The following is a 25,194-nucleotide window of genomic DNA, read 5'->3' as shown; positions in this document are numbered from 1 at the left end:
GGTGTTATGACAAGGAATTCCAAGTATATTACTTTATTCCTGTGGCAAATCTGCTCCCACATGGTCGACCTTTGTCACCCACACAACATCCACCATAGCACTGATTGTCACATGGATACATCAGAAAAGGAGTTTCCAGACATCTCCCAGAACATCCTGGGAGGGAGCAATTATCTTGGCAAACCAAGAAAACGGAGCCTTCCTATGGATAAAGAAGAAGAGCAGGTTCTCTCTACCTTAAGGAATCTCAAAGCAGTTACAATCGCTTTCCCTTCCTTTCCCCATGACAGGTACCATGTGAGGTAGGTGGGGTTGGGAGAGGTCTGAGAGAACTGTGACTGGCCCAAGGTCTTTCAGTGAGCTTCATGTGGAGGAAGAATGGGGATTCAAACCAGGTTCTCCAGATTAGAGTCTGTTGCTCTTAACCACTAACCACATTGAATGTGTAGACCTGCTCCCAACTACTGTAAATTGACAGTCAATATTTTTTCATGTTTCATCCAGGAGTGCTGACCAAAGCACACAAGTGCATAACACAGAAGTCAAGATGAAGTATGTGTACCTTCAGGTTTGTGATCTTGCTGAACAGAATCGCTTACCTGATGAGTAATTTCGGTTCTTACTGAGTCTAAATAGCTCTGGTCAGTTGGATAAAGGGCACAAGCAAACATAAAATCCTGCCAAATCTGGGGAGTTAAGAGAAAACAAGGACAAAAGTCAACAAATAATCAGTTTCTCCATGGCTAGTAAAATAAAATCTTTAATGCAACCAAAAATAAATCAAGATGTTCTAAATCCCCCATAACATATTAAAGTTAGACATGATTTAACAACCATAAACCCCACTGTAATCAGGATTGCCATTCCAAAGCAACAGTCTCTTGACCCAGGCTGGTTTCTACAACTTCTGGCCTACCTAGCAGGTTTGAAAGATGTAGAGTTTTTAGTCTCTAAGGAAAAGACAAGTAGGTGAGAAGAAAGAGAAGATACGGGGCTTCCTTGCACTGCAGCTGCAAGGGCAAAGTTTGTATGAGAGCTGTTGGTGGGGTTGGAGAGCAAGATCCACTCTCTCAGGCCTGGGATCAAAAAGATTCCCACAGCGCTATCCTAAACTGACTTACAATCTTCTAAGCCCATTGACCAATGCACTTAGAAAGGACGTTAAATCAGATTGCACTGCCAAAAACATGGAAACAGAACTGGACACACATGGAATAGTTAGGGCACTGGCCACTCTTTTAAAAGGCAAGGAGGCAGAGACAACGCAGCTCTTCTTAGCATGGGGATATGAAGGCGGGAGACATTCCTCCTGCTGAATTTCAGCTGGTATGAGACTTCTTGAAACCACACCAGGCTTGCCAATCCCCTCACCCGCCCTCTCTTACATGGACCTCCATCCATGAACCGCAGGTACATTCTGGTTTTGTGCTGTTTTTGGAGGGGAAGAATAAGAAAAATTCCTTGGATTTGGACTGCCTCCAAAGCAGGTATGAGAAAAGTCCTCAAGTTTTACCTGCCCACACACTTAATCTCAGCTCTGGAGCTTCCTGCAACTTGCACCTAGGGAGGAATTTTGGTTTGATGCTTCTGCAGCAGGTGTCTCCCTCCCAGCCACAGTAATGCTGGCAAGCAACCTTCTTAACTAGGTACCTGCGGGGCTGAAATCCGTCATGCTTGGTCTTGAGCCAAAACTGATTCTTTTAAGAGAATTATCCAACTTCTAAGAGTTATTTAGAACAGCAGGGGAAGCACAATTGCCCACCTGGTTCTCTTAACACTCAAAAGCCTTCTCATTGGAAGTGATACAGGACAGCTATCATGAAGTAGAGAGCACCAGTATGGCAAAGGGGAGAGAGTGTTGGGCTTGATTCAGTACCCCACTCTGTCTGCTTAACAGAGTTTATAAGAAAATGGGAAGGGGGAGCTATGCACTCTCCCAGATTAAGGAGAAGATTTTAAAAAGAATAATATCATCTAAGTAATAATATTTGCTCAAAGATCCTAAAATTCTAAAAGCAGCTTCAGGAAAAGCCATCATGTAAAGGGAGTGAGGGACACAAGAATACGTGCCATGCAGGGCTTTTTTTGTACCATGTACTCCTTTGCATGTTAGGCTATACCCCCATGATGTAGCCAATCCTCCAAGAGCTCACAGTAGGTCCTGTAAGAAAAGCCCTGTAAGCTCTTGAAGGACTGGCTATATCAGGGGGATGTAGCCTAATATGCAAAGGAGTTCCAGCTACAAAAAAAAGCCCTGTTGCCATATATTTCTTGGTATATCCATATCATGCAAAAGAGCTCTTCTGCATTGCCAGGGGTGGGGAGGAACGCAAACATTCACATAAAATCAAAGTGCCTGGTCACATTCACAAAAGAGGCAGATTTGGTTGAACACGAAGTTTTGTTGTTTTAGGGTATTTTCACGGGATCTGGGAGACAAAATCCCCACACTGCCCAGGAACCAGCAGGGTGACCTTGGGCTAGTCAGTCTCTTGTGGCAATAAAACAAAAAATGGAGGGCTGTGTAAGCTGCTCTGAGCTCCATGAAGAAATGGCGAGATCATAATGCGCTCATGTGGTAGACGGAATCAGACACCAACCTATCTGAACATAAAAGCAAGTCCACCCAAGGTGGCAAAGATTTGCATTGCCTCCTTGACACTTCCAACAGTTGGAAGCGTTAGATTCGAGTCCAGTAGCACCTTAGAGACCATCAGGATTTCCAGGGTATAAGCTTTCAAGAGATAAAGCTCCCTCAGCTGGATCCTGAAACTAACATTTGAAAGTGTCTGTTCTAGTTCTACCAAACTTTTTAGATCGCACCAAACTCTTTTGATCCACCAAAGGCTTGAGCTCCTGCCCTGCCCCCTGTAGCTATCCCATGTTGGCTACCTGTGGCTTAACAGAATGGACTTTTTAAACACCACCTGCCAAAGTTACTGCTCATTAAGGAGAAAACAAAAAAAAAAGTTTTAAAAATATATATTCACTGTTTCTCATTTCCTTCTAAGTTTTAAATCTGACAGTCCTGATGTGCTTCTGGATTTTGGTTACCATGATTCCCAGCTCATCACAGATATCGTAGAACTTGTCCTGCTCATAGACGCCTCCTCCCCAAACTCGAAGGATGTTCATGTTGGCATCAGCTGCAGACTGGAGGAGCCGCTTTAAGCTGTCGAAGGAGCACAGTCAAGATTCAGGAAGGAAGGAAGGCTGTGACTGGAGTGAAACGGCATCATCACACCCTTGGAGAAGAGTTTAATTCACTTCATTTGCACCTCCAGTCATCTCCCCAAAGTGGCTCACAGCATTCTCCCTTTCTCCATTTTATCCTTGCAACCTCACTTGTAAGAATGCAACTAAGCAGCTGTGCAGGCTCTGCTTTCCTGTGTTTCAACTTGCCTGTTGCATTTTTTATCCCACTCTTCTTCTAAGGAACTCAAGATGATGGAAATATCCTTCCCCACACACACCACTCTTTTACGTGCACAACAAGGTTAGCCTGACAGAGAGAGAGGCAAGGCCAGGACCAACCCAGTGAGCTTTATGCCACACAGAAGCTTTCAGTCCAGGTCTTCTCGGTGCTAGGCTAGCATTCTAACCACAGCATCATCTCAGCTGTCAACAGAGCTTGAACAGGATTGCTGTGTGAGATGCCCAGAACTGAACTCAGCTGACAGTCAGTGGTGTTTTGTTGATAGGGACATACATTAATAATGAAGGGACCATTATTTGGCTGCCTTTTCCCCAGTTCCGAAGGAGAAGGAGCCGTGCCTGCCAAGCAATATCCACAATAAACAAAAATGCTCAAAGCTCAGGCCCACCCACCTGACTGTTCTGCTTCACATCCTGACTCCTCATTTTCCCAGGCTCTTCAAACTACCCTACCATATTCCTGGAGTGCACAATTATTATTTTTTTAAAACGTGCCAATTTCAGACCATTCTTGTTCCACAGACCAATCTTGTTCCATGAGAGGGATTCTTCAAGTGGTTCAACACTTGAGCATTTGCTTAGTATGCAGAAGGCCCCAGACATTTCCAGTTATCAGGTAGGAGGTGATGTGAAAGACCTCTGCCTGAGACCCTGATGAGTCTGAATAGACAATACTGCCCTTGATGGACCAAGGGTCTGATTCACTATCAGATAGCTTGATACATTCCTGTTTGTTTAAAACTGTTCCAAAGATCCCCATTTTGCACAGCTATCCCACAACACATACACATTGCTCATATAATAATACTTTATATTATTCATCACATGGAAGTTTGGAAACCCAGATTCACCTTTGTTCTCATTTGCAAGGTTTCTGTGTTCTTTTTAATTTCAGCATCCCAACCCAGAGGTCCGTAAGTGGTCTGGGCTCACAAGTGCTTCTGTGTTGATGGATTTTAATTTTCCCATACACTGCCCACTGTGCACACCTCCCACCTTCCTGTACATGGAACAGGGAAGTCCCTTGGTCTGAGTGCTTCTGAGCAGCCACAAGACATAACAGGACTGGGTTCAGGCACTCAAACTGGTAAAACACTTGCATGGAGGAAGAAACACGGATGTGTTTCTTGGTACAATGTTTGTTGCCATCATCTTATTCCATAAAAGGGTTAAAGAACGTCCAATCAACTCTATCCCAATTTATTCTGAAATTTTTTTAAAAGTCAAAGTACAGCTTGTTTTTACACACAGAGGCATCAAGCACTGAAGCTTTTCCCCTGGACTGCACCCTCTTGTAGGCTGCAGACTGTGTGTTGAATACCTCTCCATTAGAGGTGTGCATTCGGTTCAGCTGAACTGAATAGACCGCCAAATACCCCGATTCGGAAGTATACAGCATCGTATACTTCCGAATCCAGCTCGCATGCGTTATTCAGAAGTATACGGAATTCAATGTAAAAGGCGGGGGGTGGGGTTAAAAGTTAAGTTTTTTCCTGTCACGTTTTGGTTTTTTAAAAATTGATGCAATCTTATATCTGAGTACTGCCCACCCCCCCAAAAAAGCATTGTCAAGAGGCATCTGGTGTTGACTTTTCACTGGCCTGCTCTACAAAGCACAAGAAGAATCTTATCAAAAATCTCTCCATCCACAGAAAGTTAATATCTCAAGCAAATGCAGCCTATCAGCATGCAAAACTCTGAACATGAAGCACTCACATAAACTGTCAGGCAGTATAATCCTGCAAGAGAATGCTACCCATGAGATTGGATCAGTTATGGCAATGTTTGAAACCAGCATGTCTATAGACCATTCACCCAAACTCACATTTTAGAGGTCACTCTGTCTTGAAAAGAATCAGCTGGGACCCAGTTGGATCCCTTCATAAAAATGGGAAGTCCATTGATTCTGAAATAAAAACTTAAGCCAGGTGACCCAGGAATGAGCTCTTCTACCAGTTCCACGGTTCGAAAATAAACCTGTGAAAATATTACAATATAGATGGGTTTATGGCAGTTGCGTAATACAAGCAAGAGGGATCATATTGTAGAAAAAGAGGTGCCAAAGTTCATTAGCACAACTGATTTGCATAACTTCATTTACATACACCACACACCCCTGACATCACCGGAAGGTGTACTAAATTATAGCAGCTCAGCATCTACCTTAAAATGCTGCTTAAATTATAATTATAATAATAAAACCTTACTCCCATCATACTTTTAAAATTACTCTCTCCTATGTGGTGACAATGGCATGGAGATTTCCATCTGTCTGCTTTGTATGTTTTGGTTATTTTCCCATTTTTGTAGGGGAAAATATTAGAAAGTTTGTCAAATCTTAAAGTTCAGCAAAATTCTCACAGAGGGTTTGAACAATGGAGCCCAGAAGCAAGTATTTCTTTTGGGGGGGAGGGGTAAGAAAGAAAGAGCACAATAACATTTAGAGGTTCCGGAGCTCTGCTGCCCAAAATGAGGCCTGCAAGCAACCTTTACACTTCAGGAACAAATCAGGGCATTCACAACATCTCACGGCTGTTTGCTGGCTTCTTCTATTTATAAACACAACAGGTAATTTATTACAAAGCATGTTATTGTAACTCTTGTGTATGGATCAAATTAATTTCAGCTTGAGAAGAAAATACTGGAACATTCTAGCGTTTGTGCTCCACATGCGTATCTCCAACTTAGAGACAACACCATGTATCAAGTGCTACAAACACCTACACAGCCCGCTAGTGATTACTGAGAGAGAAATTTAATGAAAAGAACCAGCCTGATCCTGGTTGGAATCAAACTAAACTAAGAGAACAAGGCTGCAGAAATTCAAGGCTGGGTTAAAAAGGAGACACCAGCCTTTTCAAGGAGACCATTTCCATTCAGTGTGGATGCAAGAGGAGGATAAAATCCTGGCTTGCAGGAGCAGTCAGCAGAGCAACAACAAACAACTAAGCAGAAGAGCTTGGACTCTTTTCCTCTTAGAACACTCCAGGAAAAGTTGGATCTGTTGGCAGAGTAAATCACATTGCAACGGTGCACAACCTGATTTCATTAACCTGAGGAGGTATATAAATGTTTTAAATGAAGTAAGAGGTCTCTAGTCCCTATTCTTGATTCAGAAATTCCAACATACAGTATCCCCCCATTTTACTGGGCTGCATATACACCTCACTGGATATGGTGCTCCTGTTGCAGAACAGCAACCATTTGCCATCAGACTGCCATGCCCATGCAGGATAATGCAGTTGCAAATGACTGCTATTGTATAAGAAAGGCCAATGATTTGCAGGTGCACTTGCAACACGTTACAGTCATTCCTTTTTTTTTTTAAAGTAAATTCAGAGGTTTTTAGAACAGGGAAGGGAGTATACAAATCAATGTCTAAAATCACCATTCCTAACAGCTGAGGAGGATTGTTTCGTATAACAAGGAAATCTTGCCATGCAGGAAATCATTAACCAGCCCTCTGGTCTTGGGATATAGCAATAATTTTTATAAGCTATTAAGCTATCAACCGTGATGATGGTTGGGGAAGGACTGAGGAAAAAAGAAATAAAGATAACAGTCGACTACAGTACAGATCGCTCCATTCCTCTTTCCACAAAGGAAGTTATATTATTAATATCTCCAGCACCTGCGCTGAACAGGGCCGATGAGCAGAGATACCTCCACACTCTGGGTTTGATCCTGTCTAAAACTTTTTTGCTCAAAAGGACTTCTGTGCACAGAACAGCAATTTCCCATACTCTCCACCCCCACTATATCCTGAAATGCCACCCCCTCACTGTGCAGTTCATGAGGGACAGGGATCCCCAAGAACAGCATGACAGGAGACCTGCTGGCTGCTGCAGGAGGGGGGGACTGTCAAAAATTGCCCCCTGTGCACATGAAGGTCTTTCTGATGGGATTCCACCCTCCTGCCCAACTTCAATCTCTGTGAAGAGCCAAATGTTTCCCTGCTCAGTGAAAAATCACAAAGGAAAGCACTTACAGCAAACAAAGTCTCTTCCGCTCACCCCCAAAATGGTAGGGTTTACATGAGAAGCTTCCAATCTAATATACACTGACACATGTATGCACACATTATTTTGACAGATGACAGCTAAATGCTGGCGAGACGTTATCCTTAATTTACACAATTTCATATCCAAGTTAGAGATGTCGAGTGCTGAGGTTCCTATGCCTCGCACTGTTGTAGAACTTGGAAAACAGAGCTGCAAGCTTTTAATGAAACACCTTTCCCTCTTTTGAATTTCAAAGCAGCTGTAATTTGTCTCCCAGTCTGACTGGTTGGGCAGGTGCTAGGCAGAGGTGAAAGCTGATTGCAGGCTGAGGAACTCTGCCCATCTTCTAACTTCTCAGAGCCAAGACAAACATTGCAATTCTGTGGAAAACCACTTTCCATGTGACAGCCAGCTCTGCGTGGGGGTTGTTTGTAAACCTGTCTCATCATGTGAACAGCTTTTGCATCAGTGGTGACTAGGAACATGTGGAGCTGATGAGCACAGAGCAAGCGCTCCTTATATGGGGGCCAGAGTATTTCATCCGCACTCCTGTAAGGTATGAAAGAGTCACTCTAGGGAGACAAATGCAAGGGGAAAAGCCAGCTCTTCTCCTACATGTTCTTATGAAGATGGAACATATTTTCACTGGAACGTAAGCAGGAGACTTCTGGCACCTGCAAGGTTAGTAACATTTAACTCCATTATAAGCTTTTGCAGACCAGAACCCACTTCTTTCTAGTTTGCACAAACCTGTGTTGCAATTAAAATTCAGTTAGCCTTGAAGGCGCCCCTAGACACCTGTTTACTTTTGCTGCAACAAAATAGACTCTGCTGGAGGACCTCCTGATGGCATCTGATTTTTGACCACTGTGTGAAATGGCATGTTAGAATGGGTGGCCATTGGCCTGATCCAACATGGTTTCTCTTGTGTTCTTATGAGTGTACCAATTTAATTTAATTTGCTATTTATACCCCGCCCAATCCTGCAAAGCGGGCTCAGGGCGGCTTACAACATTATGGCTACCTCTCTGGGATTATTTATTTATTTAGATTAGATGTTTTAACTTGTCTCTCCTGTGGGGAACCAAAGCAGCCGACCACATAATTCTCCTATCCTGCACTTATCCTCACTCCTGTGAGGGAGGAGAGAGTGATTGGTCTGAGGCCACCCAGTCAGTTTCCAGAAGAGTGCACATTCGAACTTGGGTCCAACACCCACATCACTACCCCAAACTAGCTTTTAATTATCAGCACCAGAATGAGCAGCCAAATGACAGGTGGTTATCAGCATCAGTAAATCAATGAGCCACCCTAGTCTCTGACTGCTACCTTCTACCCAATAGGTTGTTTCAGTTTCACAGACCAAAGAAATTTAAGGTTTAAAGTCAGAACAGTCTTCCTGTGGAGTCCTGTACAGCACACACAAAGAGAACTGATTGGTCTGCTTATGCTATTTTAAGCAGGAGAGTTGGCACACCTTTGAAATCTTCTCAATCTTGTATCCTCCCTGTATAATGAATACCGTCCTCATGTGATATCCGGTCTGGTTTCCATGTCCTCTTGGCCACCAAGTCTCCACTGCCATGCTCTTAAATAAGGAACAGGAAAAAGATAATCTCATTTAAAGACAAAAGTCAAACTTGCATTTGTCAAACAAGGACAGCCATCATAAGCAGTTCTCCTCAGAATCCTGCTCAGGCCTATGCATCATTAGGAAGGCTATGAGTATTTTACAGCACTTCTATTATGAGTAATGTTATTATTTCTTATCATCGTCATCACCACCACCACCTACAGGTGATACTAGTTCAACTGAACAGATCTTTGGCAAGGTCAAGAAGAGAAAGTTGGGGGTTTTCAGATTATAAACCTCTAGGTTTCTTGATTATTCTAAAAAATGTCTTAGAAACATTTATTAAAGGAAAATAACTGATTCTTAAATATAGACGTTTTGTTACAGCTTAAACAAAAATTTTACCCAAAGAGGTTATGAAATGAATGTGTGGCCCATGACTTACTTGTCACTGTTCCATATTGTATACAAGTAGTCATTGTACAATTTCTTGGAAAATTGTTCTTCACTTCGTTTGCCTTCAGAAATGACCACCTGGTGCCAGTCTACCCGGCGATGCATTTATATGAGCTAAGAAGATTGTTCGGCATCTGAGGTGGCACACAAATGTAATATTACTTGATGCTAGGGCCAATACATGATTTTTCTCCAGGAGCAAGAAAAGCTGGTTGTGTGTGCTTGCAGGAAAACCCAGATGTGTGTAGCTCAGATAGGCTAGCACATATAACATCAGGTTTTTAAAAAGGTTTAAAATAAATCCAGTATTTTTTTATTTAAAAAATAGCAACATGACATACAAGACAATCCTGTTTACTCCGAAGTAAGTCCCATGGAGCTCACTGAAACTTAATGCCCAGTTAGGGCTGCCAACTCTGGAACAGGAAATTTTGAGGAAAGGGCCTGCCGAGGGTGGGGTTTGGGGAGGGAAAGGACCTCAGTAGGTTACAATCATACAGCCCACCTCCAAATCAGTCATTTTCTCCAGGAGATGTAATTTCTGTTTTCTGAAGATCAACTGTAATAAGCAGGTGTGCTTGCAGGCCCCACCTGGAGGCTGGCAACCCTATGACTTCAGTGCTTAGGATGGCTGCCATAATTGCCTAAGGGCATCAGCAGCATTCTACAGAAGCATGAAAGTAGTGACTCAGTTGCTGGTAAGTGTGTCAACTGCGGCATGGTAGCAGGAGACACTCCACAGAAGGAGGGAAAAGGCATTGACTCCTGTTTATATGCAACCTTAGCGAGACTATTTCATTATGTTCTCAGGAAGTCCTTCTTGCTTTCAAACCCTGTGGATTTCCTCGCCGGAACCAATTGTTCTTTTCACTTTGGGTGGGGAGGAAGAAACAAGATCAGAGGTTTAGATGGTAAGCTCCTCGGGGCAGGGACTTCACTTCTTGCTGTGACTATGAAATATGACACTGCTTGTTGATGTCTTTATGTAGAACAGAATACTAATCAGGTTCACAACTGAAACAGACAAATTAGTCCTGGTACTTATTCAGGGTACTAAGAAGCTGAACATGATTGAAACATGCTAGAAAGGACCAGATGACATGATTTATTTTGCAGGAACCACTGGTTTGAAAAGACTAAGAACTCTCCCGCCCCATTATACCTTGATATGCTGGAGAGAGGAAAGCTAAATTATGAAATCTTATGTATCCATCTATTGTGGGGTTTATCCTGCTTTTCCTCCAAGGAGCTCAAAGCACTATCTCTGGTCCTCCCCTCCTCCTCTGTCGGAGAAGCATATCATGCTCATTCAGAAATAAATCACCTTTTATGTAATGGGTGGGGATTAGTCCCAAGTAAATGTGCGCAGAACTGCAGTTTAAGGATCTAAGGGCACATGCCTACTGAGCTGGCTTCCTCACATGCAAAAGATTCAATTGAGTTTCCACTGGCTTCTTCTCTCCTTCCTTCCATAATATTAGAATCATTAAAATCATTTCTATAGGGTTTTAACCACACAAAGTTCACTGCGTTCTTAAATTGCTTGTCCAAACGTGCTGCTTAAAACAATTCGTTCAAGCAGTCCGGCCACCAGTTTCAACAGGCCAGCACGGGAGATGTTGTTCCCTATGGGGCATGCCCCTCTACACCCTCTACCTGAGTCTTTACAAGAATATCAAAATCCCCCCATTTTATCAAGATAGGATATGAAAACAGATCTTTTGCTTTCATGATTCAGATATCTTTCAGCTACTCCATGCAAATAACAAAACGGTATACTTCAGACAGCAGCAGCACTGGTTAAATAAATGCTGATGTACAATTTTGTCCTTTACCAGGCTCAGTAAACTGGCAAACGATAACAAGAAGACACAAACCACAAAATGGGACGGGACTGGCATTGAATACAAAACAAACGTATTGTTTGTGAAATGCTCAGGCAGCAAGGATGGAGAAAACAGTCTGACAACGTGATTTGATATGCCTGTTCCCAAGGCACAATTATAAAGCTTCGCCACTGAAGCCCAATTATCTGGAACTACTTCAAGCGGCAGTGTGCAAATGGCCAGGAATTAGAGGTACAGAGAACAAAACAGTATTTAACATGTACCTTCCACCGCGCTGTGTAAAACACAGGCAGGCTTTAGAAGCACAGGCATGGACCGAGCTTACTCATTGGCTGCTAATGATGTCATATCTCTGCAAGCTGGTTCCCCCCTTCTCAGCTAAAAAACATGGCGTACACTCAATTCTAAAGGGGTAGGGCGGGGATTTACACATTTTGAAAAAGCTGCCGTCAGCTCAAGCCATCTCAGTCTGGAGCACTACCTAACAGATTAGCTTGTCTCCAACAGCAGTGTGTTCCTTATTGCTGAATATATGCTACGCAGCAGAAATTGTGAGCCCAGATTTTGGCATCCATAAAAGCAACAAGAAGATCGTTTCTTATTTTGAAATAAGAATGTAGCACCAAGAAAACAACCAGGGACAGCAGTCCACCATGGCAGAAACATGGTGGAAAGGAACTCTTGTGAGAATCCTCCAGGCCTTTGAGCCAGGCAGATGAGTCCATACTGAGATTGTTCTTTTGAAGGGAGATGGGGATTCCATTTTCAATGCTTACTGCGGCTCAGTGGCTTCACCAACAGCCTACTGCCATGTTCCCTTCAGACCTCTCATTTAGTGAATTGTCATAACCACATACATAGAATTGCCACTCATCCTTTCAGTTCCTAGTGCCTGATTATCAAAGCTCATGCAGCAGGTAAGAGGTTACCTGCTCTTAATCCTGAACCCTTCAATGACCCTACTTGTCCTTCCATCACAAAATGTTTCCATTACAAGCCAGTTATTTCAGTCCTGAAATGACCACCAGGCTTAATGTTTTGGACTAAAAACAATGGCCTTGTTGCAAGTGTGGATCAGAGGGGACAGAGAAGATGACATCAGACATGAGAAGCATGATTTCTCTCTGCTTGCTATGAACTGGGCCAGAGAACGAGAGTAGACACAAGCATAGTTGACAGGTTGAGTGTCACCAACTACTTGAGATTCAGCTGCCTTGTTAACTCCCCCATAAGCATTTTACTGCATATGCAGAGTTTCCTATTCATTCACATGCACTGTATATGTAGACTATTCCATTCCCTTTGTAGCATCAAAGTATGCACTGTTTATATACTGGAAGAATCCCACTGGGGATGTGTGGCATATTTTGGACAGTCCCCTCCTTACGCTAATAGTGCCCCATGCATTCATCAAAGCTCCACAAAGGTTTAGGACATGCCTGGTATATTTAAAACATTATCTTTCCAAGGGACACATTCCGAAAGGCCTAATGTCAGCTGAGGCCCTCTGAATAGGGTTGCCACCTCCAGGGTGGGAAATACCTGGAAATTTGGGGGGGTGGAACCTCAGGAGGGTGGGGTTTGGGGAGGGGTACAATGCCATAGAGTCCATGTTCCAAAGCAGCCATTTTCTCCAAGTGAACTGATCTCTGTCACCCAGAGATCAGTTGTAATAGCCAGAGATCTCCAGCCACCACCTGGAGGTTGGCAACTCTACCTTTGAAGTCCAAAAGGACACAGTCCTTAAAGTATGGCTGGATATGTCAGCAGAAGTGAGCCAGGCCTGAGACCAGGAGAAAGAAATTCTCCCATCGATGTTCATGTCCCTCCTAACATTTCCCATCTCCATATTCAGTTATCACCAAAGAAGAAGAAGAAGGTGATGATGATGGTGAACCTCAAGAGGGAGGAGGAGGAGAAGGAGATGATGATGATGATATTGGGTTTATATCCCACCCTATACTCTGAATCTCAGAGCGGTCACAATCTCCTTTACCTTCCCCCCCCCCTCCACAACAGACACCCTGTGAGGTAGGTGGGGTTGAGAGAGCTCTTACAGCAGCTGCCCTTTCAAGAACAATGCCTACAAAAGCTATGGTTGACCCAAGGCCATTCCAGCAGGTTCAAGTGGAGGAATGGGGAATCAAACCCGGTTCTCCCAGATAAGAGTCTGCGCACTTAACCACTACACCAAACTGGCTCTCATGAACACTCCTTAGACACATGGTAGACTCTTCTTTACACAAGCTTACTTATGCTGACAACAAAATGTTGATGTTACAAGTTTACACAGAAAGATTAGCTTTGAGGAGGAGTATAGTTCTGCAGACACACAACCTCCTTAGGACTGTTACAATAAAATCAGAAATGGGACAAAGTTAGTATGCTAACAGAAACAAAACAAAAACTGCAAGGAAGCCATTTCATTAGCACATACCTTTTCATTATATATTAGGTGCAGGGATGACCAACAGTAGCTCTCCAGATGTTTTTGCCTACAACTACATGCTGGCTGGGGCTGATGGGAGTTGTAGGCAAAAAACATCTGGAGAGCTACCGTTGGCCACCCCTGTACTAGGGTAAAGTTCTAAGGATGTCTTCATTAGTGATATGCTGAGGGATTTGGGCATGTTCAGTCTAGAGAAAAGGAGGTTGAGGGGGGACATGGTTGCTCTCTTTAAGTATCTGAAGGGCAACTGGCAAAATGAACGTTCATTATGTATTGAGGAGACATCGAAAGCAGTGATTTTAACATCACCTTTTAAATATTCTCTAAGAAGACATTACTGAGCACAGGATGCAATCAGCACAGAAGAAAGGAAAAGCACCGACAGGAGTCAAAATATGGTTGTTTGCCTATGGCGTGAAGCATCATGCCCAGGCACTCAAGCAGGGAAGCTGTTACAAACTGGAAAAACACTGGTTCCTTCTTCTCCTTCAGGATATGGCTGTGACAAAGAGGAACACCGCATGCTACAATCAAGTCCAAATTAAGCATTTTTGTGTCAACAGGACAGATTTAGTCACATCTTTAAAACTGCTTAATTCTGCCTGGATAGCGCCCACAGTTACAGATGAGCTAGCAAGGCAGTAAAAACATCCATGACCCAGTAGTCTTTACTGAGCATAGTATGCTACATCGGCTTTCATGCAGAAGGAAATGTTTTGCTTCAGCAGGACAGACCAGAGACCTCACCTTACTTATGTTTATGAGTAGTGTGATGCTGCTTTCTCCAGGACGAAGCTCTATGGTTTGGGCCTGCTGTGTTTGCAACTCAGGAATGCTCACAGTCATGAGACCATCAACTGGCTTGGAGCTGATTACATCAAAATCCGACTCTATTTCGAGACTCCACTGCTGAGAGTTGCGCTCTGAACAAAAACAAAGCAAGGAGGGATATGCGTGTGAGAGATGATCATGTTCTTCAGTCCTCCTCAGCATAACCTTAATTCGTTTATGGAATTCACTGCCAAAAGGTGTAACAAAGGCCTTAGATGGCATCAAAAGGGGACTAGATATGAGAAGACAAGACAAAGAATATGGCTTAGTTACTATAATCTTCATCTCACAGAGAGAAAGAGGAAAGAACTTGAAGTATTTTAATCTCTACTAAAATTATATCAACATCCCCTCCTTTCCTCATGGTTCAAGGCAGTTCTCCATATCAGTTGAAACATTTTCAGTTAAAACCAAAAAAATAAGATAGCAAACCCCAATGTCTCCCTCCACCTCCACCCCTTAAATGATGCCTGCTATTCAGTCCCCCTCAAAAGCCCTGGTAAACAAGCAGGCCTTGCAGTGCCTCCTGAAGATCTCCAAAGAGGGGCTCCCTCACCTCTCCAGGCAGCCCATTCTACAGAGCCACAATGGAAAAGGTCCAGGCTCTGGCTGATGCTAGACAGGGCACCCTAAATAGTGGAACAGCCAACAGGTGGCAGCCTGATGACTGTAGTTGATGCACAGGAACACATGGAAGGAGATGGGCCACTGCCTTCAAATATGTTGGTCCCAGGTCATGGAGAGCTTTGAAAGTCATAATCAGCACCTTCAATTGAACTCAGACTGGCAACCAATGTAGCCATTCAAAATGAGAAACCCATATTCCCAGCAACTAGACCAAGGCTGGCAGAAGTCAGCCTGCCATGTTCTGGACCAGTGGTAGTTTCTGGATTGTCTTCAAGGGCATCCCGCAATAGCACATGTTGCATTATACACTGAAGTCAGTGCTAACATAGGGATAAAAATGTTTGAAAGTTGGGTGTGAACAAGGTAAAACATGATTTCATCAGGTCTCCAAGATGTCAGCCTACTCCAAGTCACCCTACCTTCACTAGGCAAGTAGTAACCAGAAACAGGGCCTTTTCTGTGGTGGTGCCCCTGCTTCTGGAACACCCTCTCAAACTGGGTGCCAACAAGCTCTTTGTCTTTTAAATAACAGATTTAGTGTGACTAAATCTATTTTCACAGCATTTGTGGGATGATGTGTTCCAGGAATTTTCTTTTTTTTCCTGGAAAAAAGAGGTGCTGGAACTCTCAAGATGAAGGAGAAACACACAGGTGCCCCTCATGAACTTTAAAACATTTTTGAGCATTTTGTTTCCATGAAGAGAATTCCAGAACTCTGTTCTGCCATGTTTCCCCAGAAAAAAAAAAATCCCTGATGTGTTCCTTAATAGTCCTCTGATGGTTTGGGTTTTTTTGCTGTTTTTAGCTAGTGTCTTGAGTTTCTATATTTAAATGTTTGTGAGCCGTCTTAAAGCCATTTAGTGGAAAGGCCGGATTAAAAAAAATGAGATAAGAGAAAAAATGAGAAAAGACAAATATTCACAGAACCACCCATCCTTGGGTTGCTTCAAGGCCTGGAGACGTAGATGCACACCACAATTTCCAGATATATTTACCAATGGTGGTACTTCAACATATCTAAAGAAGAAATAGGGACCGATTTTGTATTCACCTTATGCCACTCTCAGGTTCATCTTCTCAGCGCGGCTTTCTTCCAATTTCCCACTATCTGCCCCGGGGCTGCAGCAAAGATTGGTGTTTTCATGCAACAAACAGAAACCGCTAAAAAACAGTTTCTGTTTGCTGTGCGAAAACACCGATCCTTACTGCAGCCCCGGGGCAGATAGTGGGAAATTGGAAGGAAGCAGTGCTGAGAAGACGAACAAGAGCGCGCCATAAGGTGAGTGTGAAATCGGTCAGGGCTTTCATCCCACTCTAGAGTGTCTGACACCAAGTTAACCTTGGCAAAACAGATTCGAGTAGCAATTTCCCCACACAATAAAAAGTAATAGAATTACAGCAGCCATTTTAAGCTGACAAGGCCTCAAAAGAAACAAGAATGCTCCAGTCATTTTTAAGGGAGCTTTCTACATCTGTTATATATTCTTTTATTCAGTCTATGTATGAACACAGCTGTTTTGAAAGATCACAGTTTCTGGGCAGTGAAATCACTGCTGTACTGTGAACAAATGGGGCATTGAAAGAAAATGCATGAAATTCTTCCCCGCTATAGGCCTATGAAGTGGCTGGAGCTTTGACTGAGGGAATGAATTAAGCCCATTGTGTCTGGATTTCGTGGGGCCTATGGTTGTTTCTCTCTGGCCACTCAAGTGTGCTGGAAGCAACAGTGTGCTAATGACTGGTCAGGGAAGGTCCCCTGCTGTATTCCAGAAAAACCTCCAGCTTTGAGAGTGATTCACTTACAGGGGTATTCCCAGCAAGTGTTTTTTCATCCCTCCCACTTTGCTTGAATAAACTACCTGTCTCTTGCCAATGGTTCAGCTAATCATCCCCTCAGACAATAGACAAAATCAGTAAATCAGTAAATTCAGGAAACCAGATGTCTTTTTTATTGCCTAGCGACTGCCCATGCCTCAGAAATGCAGCAGCTGCCAGATTCCCATTGCCTTTTCCTCTGGAGTCCATGTAACAATCCAAGAAAGAAAACAGAGGCATCCACTGCTCTTTTTCTTTGCCTTAGCTGGTAAACCACTAGTTCTCTCTTGTCACATTGACACCCGCCTTTCACCCCAGCCTGTTATTCAAATGCCAGTTACACTGGTACCAGAGATTCCTAGCTGAACTCTTTGAGAGGAAAACCAGAACAAAATTTATGGGTCAGGGCCAACAAGTTACTTGGTGAAAACTCTAATCCCTACTAGGCTAAGACTGCTAACCTCCAGATAAGAACTGGAGTTTTCCTGGAATTTCCTGTGGTAAACCACAGATACTAGGGAAAATCCATCCCCATATACTCCCCCCTCTACAGGCAAATCTCTAGGAATACCCCCTCCAAATCTCCAGGAATTTCCCAAGCCAGAGTTGGCAAATCTATCGTGAGCACTGCCTCAGTCTCTTCTCACAAAACTACCACCACAGCCTGAGATCCTCACATTGTGTGCTGTGTATGCCATCAAATCTCAGTCGGCATATAGCAATCCTGTAGGGTTTTCAAGGCAAGTGTTAACACTGCCTAAAGTTCAGGTGTGAAGAGGAGAACAGGGAGATGCAGACAAGCCCTTCCATCTTTTCTGGAACTGTAATTAGCAATGTATGCTCCAGAAGAGAGGAAGACACACGCTCCCCTGAAAAACACATACAAACCTGTCTCAATGGTAGCACATCTGCTTTGCATGCAGAAAGTGTCAGGTTCAGTTCCTGCCATCTCAAGCTAAAAGGACCGGTAGGTCACGTGAAAAACTGGGAGAGTTGCTGCCAGTCAGAGTAGAGAATGCTGACCTTCATACACCAATGCAGTGTTTCCCATTTGCAGGGTCGTGACCCGGTACTGGGCCACAGAAGCCTCATTACCGGGTCACAAAAAAACCCAAAGCCAGCCCCACCCCGTCTCTGTGTTGTGCAGAGAGGAGCTGAGCTGCCTCTCCTTCCTTCTCCCCCGTTCCCAGCGTTTGAGAGAAAAGCTGGCATCCACTGGCACTTTAGACCCATGAAGCGTTCTTCAAGTATGAGCTTTCATGTGCCTTGCAGTATGTTCTTTTGGGGAGGTTTCCCCGGGAGGCCTGGGTGGCAAAGGGGGGGGGGGTTCACCCGGGAGCGGCGGGGAGTGGGCATTGCAGTAGCTATTTTTTTTACCAAACAGCCCCTGGGCAGAATTTTTGCTGGGTGGGTTCATCTGATGGTGAGGAAGGCTTTTTTTTCTTTGCCCCCCTTCTTTCTTTTCTCTCTCTCTCTCTTTCTTTCCCTGCAAGTGATGCTCTGTCTGTATTCTTGATGCTGGGAGGAGGGGAAGCAACAGTGGGAGGGCCTCTAGTGCCCTGGCCCCACTGGTGGACATTCTGGTGCTTTTTGAGCATTGTATGGGGGAATTTTGGACTGGATAGTCCACTGGCCTGATCCAACATGGCTCCTCTTATGTTTATGCGTTTTCTTTCCATGTCTTTCTTTTCCTTTCCTTTCCTTCCATTTCATTCTTTCTCTTTCTTTCTTTCCTTCCATTTTTGCTGGATGAAACTTTTCTGTTCATCATGCTGTTGTTGCAGACATAGGAGCTCTGCCAATGAAAAGTTGGCACCCCCAGTTGTAGCCAGGCAGCCTTCTATGAGATTTCTGTGTGAGTGAGTGAAAGTAAGAGGTGTGGGGCAGAAAGAGATTATTGGAGATTACTGCGATATATCTCAACAGCACTGGAAGAAATGGAACTATGAACTTGGTACCATTTTACTGCTCCTGCTTTTAGCAGCTGTCTGACACCAAAATTAAACTCCTCCTGTAGATTTTTAAAAGGATGAAAGTAGTTCACTGGCTAAGTATCTGCACAACAGGTTGCTTTTAAAGGCATGGGAAACACAGCCAGTAAAAAGCTACAAGCCCCTCATAAATATCTTTTTTGGGATAACTGCAGAAAAACTTGTATGAACGTCATATAACTTGAAATTAATTCATTAACATCGATACAATTCTCTGCTACCTTTCACAGCAATTTCCCCGTGTTTCAACCAAAGAAAAGTATGAAAAATAGCTGTTAAAAAATTTTCTTGAAACCAAGCAAGCTTTGTTGTAGCTTGAGGAAGGCTTCCAGTAATAGCAGCTGAAGGAAGGGCCTACTAAATGTGTCAGCATATTTTGAGGTAGAGCAACTGCCAGGGCCCAGTGTGGGTAGTACACAGTGCTGGCATTCCTGATGGCAATGGCAACAGCACTCCCAATTGCACACACTGGCCAGTGCTTTTGAGGAAGGGATGTGTAGGTGGTGCAGGCAATTGAACATGGGCATTAGGAGTGCTTGCAAGCTGGAGAAGAATACACAAACAGATAGGTGCATGCAGGTGTGAGGGTGAAAAGAGAGGACCACCTACTTTCCACCCCCACTTTTGGTCAGCATGAGTTTCAGAGAGATTTTTCTGAAAATGAATTTACTTCTGAAGAAGAGGCATGTTTGGGGAAGTGCCCTGGAAGTGACATCACAGGAAAAGGTGGAGTTTTGGTTCAGTTTGCCCCGGAAGTGACATCACTTGGTCCTTGACACCACAGGAAATGACATAATTCCTGTCTCCCAACTCCACCCCCAAAGTCTGCTAGCTCCACCCCCAAATTTTAGTGGACCACGAAGAAGTGTAAAAATAACCGGGCCACAGGAAAGAAAAGTTTGGGAAACCCTACACCAATGCATTAAGGCCAGCATTCTTTACGTCATAGGGATGTGCCACTCCATGCTGACCTCTCTTCTGGTTCTGTCACATGGGGGCAGAACAGAAGAACAGGGAGAGCATCTCTCTAAACTTTCTAAGTCTCTGACAGCCCAACTTCTTTGCTACAGAGATGGGGGATGTGGGTGGGAGGGCAGAGAGACAGAGAAAAACAAGGTTTTATCATCTTTTTCTAAATATTTATGAGTACAACAGATACTTTATATTCCAGAAGACATACTGGTTATGCCCATAAAACTCTGATCAACTTGTAATACGGGAGGGGAGTTGTGACTGAACTCCAGTTGCGGATTATTCCAAGTTAGGTTTTTTCCTCCTTCTAAACCAGCTTCAGAGTCTATGAAACAGCCACAGTCCAGAAGCACCCCAAGCTGAGTGAACAGAAACAGTATCGGACTGCATACCTGGTTATCAACAGGAGGAGCTGGGAGGCCACATACCGAGTGCCTTGTGTGACTCTTAACTTGTGGCATTCAATGGAATTCCAAAAGCATTAATCCTGGCAGAGGGCTACAGCTATTTCTAGGAGTATCAGTACTGACCTGTTCTACGAGTATCAGGTACTGTCCTAATTTAACCATACTTAGGACATCATCAATCTCAAATTAAGCACTTCTAAGGCCCATTGACCCTGACCTGCATGATCCAGGCTAGCCCAATTTCATCTGCTCTTAGACTGGCCCTGGTTAAATCATCATTGAATACTACGCCGAGACAGGCAACAGCTAACCACCCCCAAACGTCTGTTGCCTTACAAACCATCCAGGGTCATCATTAATCAGTTGTGACTTGATAGCATTCAAAGAAAGGCCCTCTGACTTTGGCAGGAGAGATGTTCTTAACCTTCTCAATGAAATCAATGGGACTTTAGAGACTTCATGTAGATGCTTACCTTACTGTTTATAATAGAGTTCAGAGCATTCCACTTACAGTCAGCAACCTCTTCTAAGTAATTATCAATTCCACATTACAAGTGGGATGCTAAGACTGAGGTTCAGTGACTTTTTTCATGAAAGATTCAGGTGGGTAGCTGAGTTGAAGCAACAGAACAAAATTTAAGACCAGTGGCACCTTTAAGACCAACAAGATTTTATTCAAGTATAAACTTACGTGTATGCACACCTCTTCAGATACATTGAAATGGAAGTTACCAGCCCACAGGGATTTTTCCCTCGAAGGATGTGGTGGAACAGAGTTCTGGAACCTCTTTGTGGAAACAAATTCTCAAATTCTCAAAAAAAAAGTTCAAAGGCACCCATGTGTTTCTCCTTCATTTCCCTCTTGAGAGCTCTGGCACCTCGTTTTCCAGAAAAAAAAATCCCTGCCAGTCCATGCATATAAGTAAAGGGTGAGCAGTAAATTAACATACAATGATGTATGTTATAATGAAGATGTTTAACAGAATAACTTCTTCAAGCTTAGTTTATATGGTCATTATTTGTTTGGATTTAATTGGGGGGACATAGTGAAGCAAATAAATATATCAAAATTGGAGTCTGATGTGTAAATATACCCTTCTTAATTGTGGAACTCTGAGAGTAATTAACTGAGACCCTGTTGGTACCCTTCATGTGTTTCCTCTCAAGCATGGCCACCCAGATTTTTTTCATGGCCACTCACAGAGTATCTGGCTAAAGTGAAATTTGAAGCCAGGACTTCCAGGGTCTCTCTCTTAATGCTATGTGGGTTTCCAGACCAAAAATCACATCAACTAACACTTCCTTATCACAACACAAAGAGCACCACCTTGTTGGGACATCATTCCCATTACAAGAAACTACATTTTGTTTCAGTCAACCTGAATGTAAGTCAGAAGATAAACAAGTAATTATCGCTTGACAGAAACTGGTTAGACGACTTTGAGACAAACACAGAACAGGAAACCCTCTCAACTTGCGGTCAAAGATAAGCCATGCTCATGTAGCTGCCTTCCACACCTCTTCCCTTGCCATAAACTCTTAGATCGTAATACCAGCAGAACATCCAGGAAGTGAAGGAATGGCTTTCTGACCAGAGGGTAATAAATATGAAGCGTGCGCTAGAAGGTACTGCTGATGATAGTTAAGCATCAAAGGGAAACAGCTTTCATTTCAGAAATGAGGTACAGACATCTTGGTCATAAGGGCAAACAGGGTGCAAGAGAGGAAGATTTCCCCTCTATGCTGCAGGGAGCGAACAAGAAGGCATGTCATTGCTACCACTTCACCCTGCAATTTAGTCATCTTGCATAAGATAATATACACGGTCTTCAGATCAACATACTCAGATTATCATTTCATGGAAGTCCATTCTTGGGACCTTGACATTTGCATCAACCTTTGTTTGCAGTAGCACAACAGTCCTGTCAATGGTTTGCTGTAAGCACAGACCATAAACTAAGGCTAGAGCTGCTTGAAAGGCTCCCCTAAATAAGTGGGACCTCATGGAGAATGGGGAAATGGCTTCAGAAAGAGATAAGAGAGACTCACATTCAGAAGGCAGAAAAACAAGACAACAAGAAAGAGATGTACTAGGTACACATCTGTATAACAGAGAAGGGATAGAAATGTGACATTTCAAGGCTCTGTGGAAGTTTTGGGCACACTTGATAGGACAATGTTGCTGAACTTAACTGAGCATGTGGACCTGACCAATAACCTGGAAGGGAGACTGCACAGAGCCTCATATGAGCCACCATGGTGGAGTGGTTACATTGTCAGACTAAGATCTGGTAGACACAGGAAGTGTCCACTCTGCCATGGAAGTTTATTGGGTGATATTGGGCCAGTCATACACACTGTCAGACCAACCTACGTCATAGGGTTGTTGTGAGGACAAAATGGAGAAGGTGAGAATGTTGCAAGTCACTTGCAGTCCCCATTGGAGAGAAAAGTGGGGTATAAATGCAGTAGATCAATATAAGAGCAGGACACAATGACTATTTCAAAAAGAAAATGAATGAAGAATGAAGGAATGAATGAGGGAGCAGGGGGTGAATGGGTGGGTGGATGGATGAAGAGGACAAATATTTCCACAGACAGAATGATGTTATTTCAAAGTGAGGACAAGAAAGTCAACGTTATCCAAGGCAAGGTGCCAGTGTAAAAATGCAAGGACCAAGGTATGGATTCACATACAAAGCTGCTTCATAGAAAGTCTGATCACTGCCTAATTTGATATCAAATGCTCTATCAGGCAGCAGCTCTGCTGCTTGCCAGAGATTCTTTTTTAACTGGAGATGTCAGAGACTGAGCCAGGGACCTCTTGCCGGGCCTCTGCCATTCAGCTACAATTCCTCCCCATTTACAGTTATGAGACAGAATATGCTTTACAGAGCATTTTTCGACAAAATGAGAAAAGAGATAATGTTCTTGAGGGGAGTTCAAAAACGGAGAGAGTCTCTTGCCCTAATCAGTTATTAATTTTGAAACATTAAATCTCTCCAGAACAAAAAATCCATTTCCCCCACCCCATCCACATTCCAGAGTTCAGGAGCCAAAACTTACCATAGTGAGAAGTCACAGAGAAATAGATCAGATGACAAAGATTGTATGCTTCAATCCTAACATCCTTCCAAATGCCCTGAGTAGGGAAAGAGGGGCCCCAGTCCCAGCTAAACGAGCACTGCTCCTGGAATTAATCAGACACATGCGTCAGAAATGTAGGTTGCTTCAGAAAGGGATTATTTTCCTGAAGGGAGTAAGAGAGAGTGGAAGGTCTCAGCGACACGTTTTATTTTGCTTTCTCACCTGCTCTCTTCCCATTGGCAACAACAACAATCATTTTTAAGTAGTCAAATATAAAACATTTATCACTCTTTTTAATATATTTACCACTCCTTATCTAAACGTTTATGTAAATATTTATCACTCTTTCTTGATGACTGAGGGCTTATGAGGTCAGCAGTGAAACAAGATGACCTGCAGGTGAGGTAAATACTGAGCATGAGCTAGATGGCACAGAGTGCGAGTATTGAAGAAGGTGGGGAAGGAAAAGTGGTGAGGGATGGAGAAATTGACCTCTTCAAGCCCTTAAGAGTGTAAAACATTAATCCACAGGACCCTCAGTTTATATGTATGAAAGCTGATTTCCAATGTCTGATACATTCTGGTCTAATGGCTTTAAAACTTTTTGTGTTCAAATAACTCTTTTTGTCTTGATTATACTGCTGAGGAACTTCTGAGTACAGTATCTTGAAGCATATTCATACTGAGCCGCTTTGCGGGGAGGGCGGGGTAGAAATAAAATTTATTATTATTATTATTATTATATTCTGGGGCAAACACTCCTTCTAACTAAGCACTGACCAGGCCTGTTTGTTTCTACCCCACCTCACATCAACTGAGAGAACATTCCAGAATACACAAAGCACTATTGGATCCTGTTACCGTTAGGTGGATCTGTAACTGGTTGCTTGTGAATGGTTCCTCATCCACTTGGAGAGGAGTGACAAGTAGAGTGCCTCAAGGATCTGTCCCAGGACCTGTTTTGCCCAACATCTTTATCAATGATTTGGATGAAGGAATAGAGGGAATGCTTATTAAATTTGCCGATGATACCAAATTGGAAGGGGTTGCAAATACAGTAGAAGACAGAAACAGAATACAGGATGACCTTGACAGGCTGGAAAACTGGGCTAAAACCAATAAAATGAATTTTAACAGGGATAAATGTAAAGTTCTGCATTTAGGTAGGAAAAATCCAATGCATGGTTATAGGATAGGGGAGACTTGTCTTAGCAGTAGTCTGTGTGAAAAGCATCTAGGAGACTTAGTGGATCATATGCTGAACATAAGTCAACAGTGTGATGTGGTGGCTAAAAAGGCAAATGCAATTTTGGGTTGTATCAACAGAAGTATAGTGTCCAGATCACATGAAGTGATGGTATCACTTTACTCTGTTCTGGTATGACCTCACCTGGAGTATTATGTTCAGTTTTGGGCACCACATTTTAAGAAGGATATAGACAAGCTGGAATGGGTCCAGAGGAAAGCGACAAAGATGGTGGTGGAGGGTCTGGAGGCCAAGTCCTATGAAGAAAGGTTGAAGGAGCTGGGCATGTTTAGCCTGGAGAGGAGGCGGCTGATATGATCACCATCTTCAAGTACTTGAAGGGCTGTCATATAGAGGATGGTGTGGAATTGTTTTCTGTGGCCCCAGAAGGTAGGACCAGAACCAATGGGTTGAAATTAAATCAAAAGAGTTTCCAGCTCAACATTAGGAAGAACTT

General features: G+C 43.3%; 1 protein-coding gene across 1 annotated transcript in view; it reads right to left on the bottom strand.

Annotated features, from left to right (window-relative positions):
• MANBA (mannosidase beta) overlaps nucleotides 1–25,194 on the bottom strand; it is a 74,251-nt gene that overhangs the window by 16,736 nt on the left and 32,321 nt on the right. The window contains exons 6-11 of the mRNA XM_060246991.1: nucleotides 23,471–23,594; nucleotides 14,509–14,684; nucleotides 8,914–9,024; nucleotides 5,261–5,412; nucleotides 3,055–3,172; nucleotides 600–686 (exon numbers count right to left, since the gene is read on the bottom strand). Of these exons, the coding sequence (XP_060102974.1) occupies nucleotides 600–686; nucleotides 3,055–3,172; nucleotides 5,261–5,412; nucleotides 8,914–9,024; nucleotides 14,509–14,684; nucleotides 23,471–23,594 (768 nt within the window). The remainder of the gene's footprint in view (nucleotides 1–599; nucleotides 687–3,054; nucleotides 3,173–5,260; nucleotides 5,413–8,913; nucleotides 9,025–14,508; nucleotides 14,685–23,470; nucleotides 23,595–25,194) is intronic.

Source organism: Heteronotia binoei, chromosome 9 (genome assembly GCF_032191835.1).
Source record: "Heteronotia binoei isolate CCM8104 ecotype False Entrance Well chromosome 9, APGP_CSIRO_Hbin_v1, whole genome shotgun sequence".
NCBI classification, from domain to species: Eukaryota; Metazoa; Chordata; class Lepidosauria; order Squamata; family Gekkonidae; genus Heteronotia; species Heteronotia binoei.
Note: the sequence above shows the minus strand (reverse complement) of the source record. Positions and strands in the feature narration are given on the sequence as shown.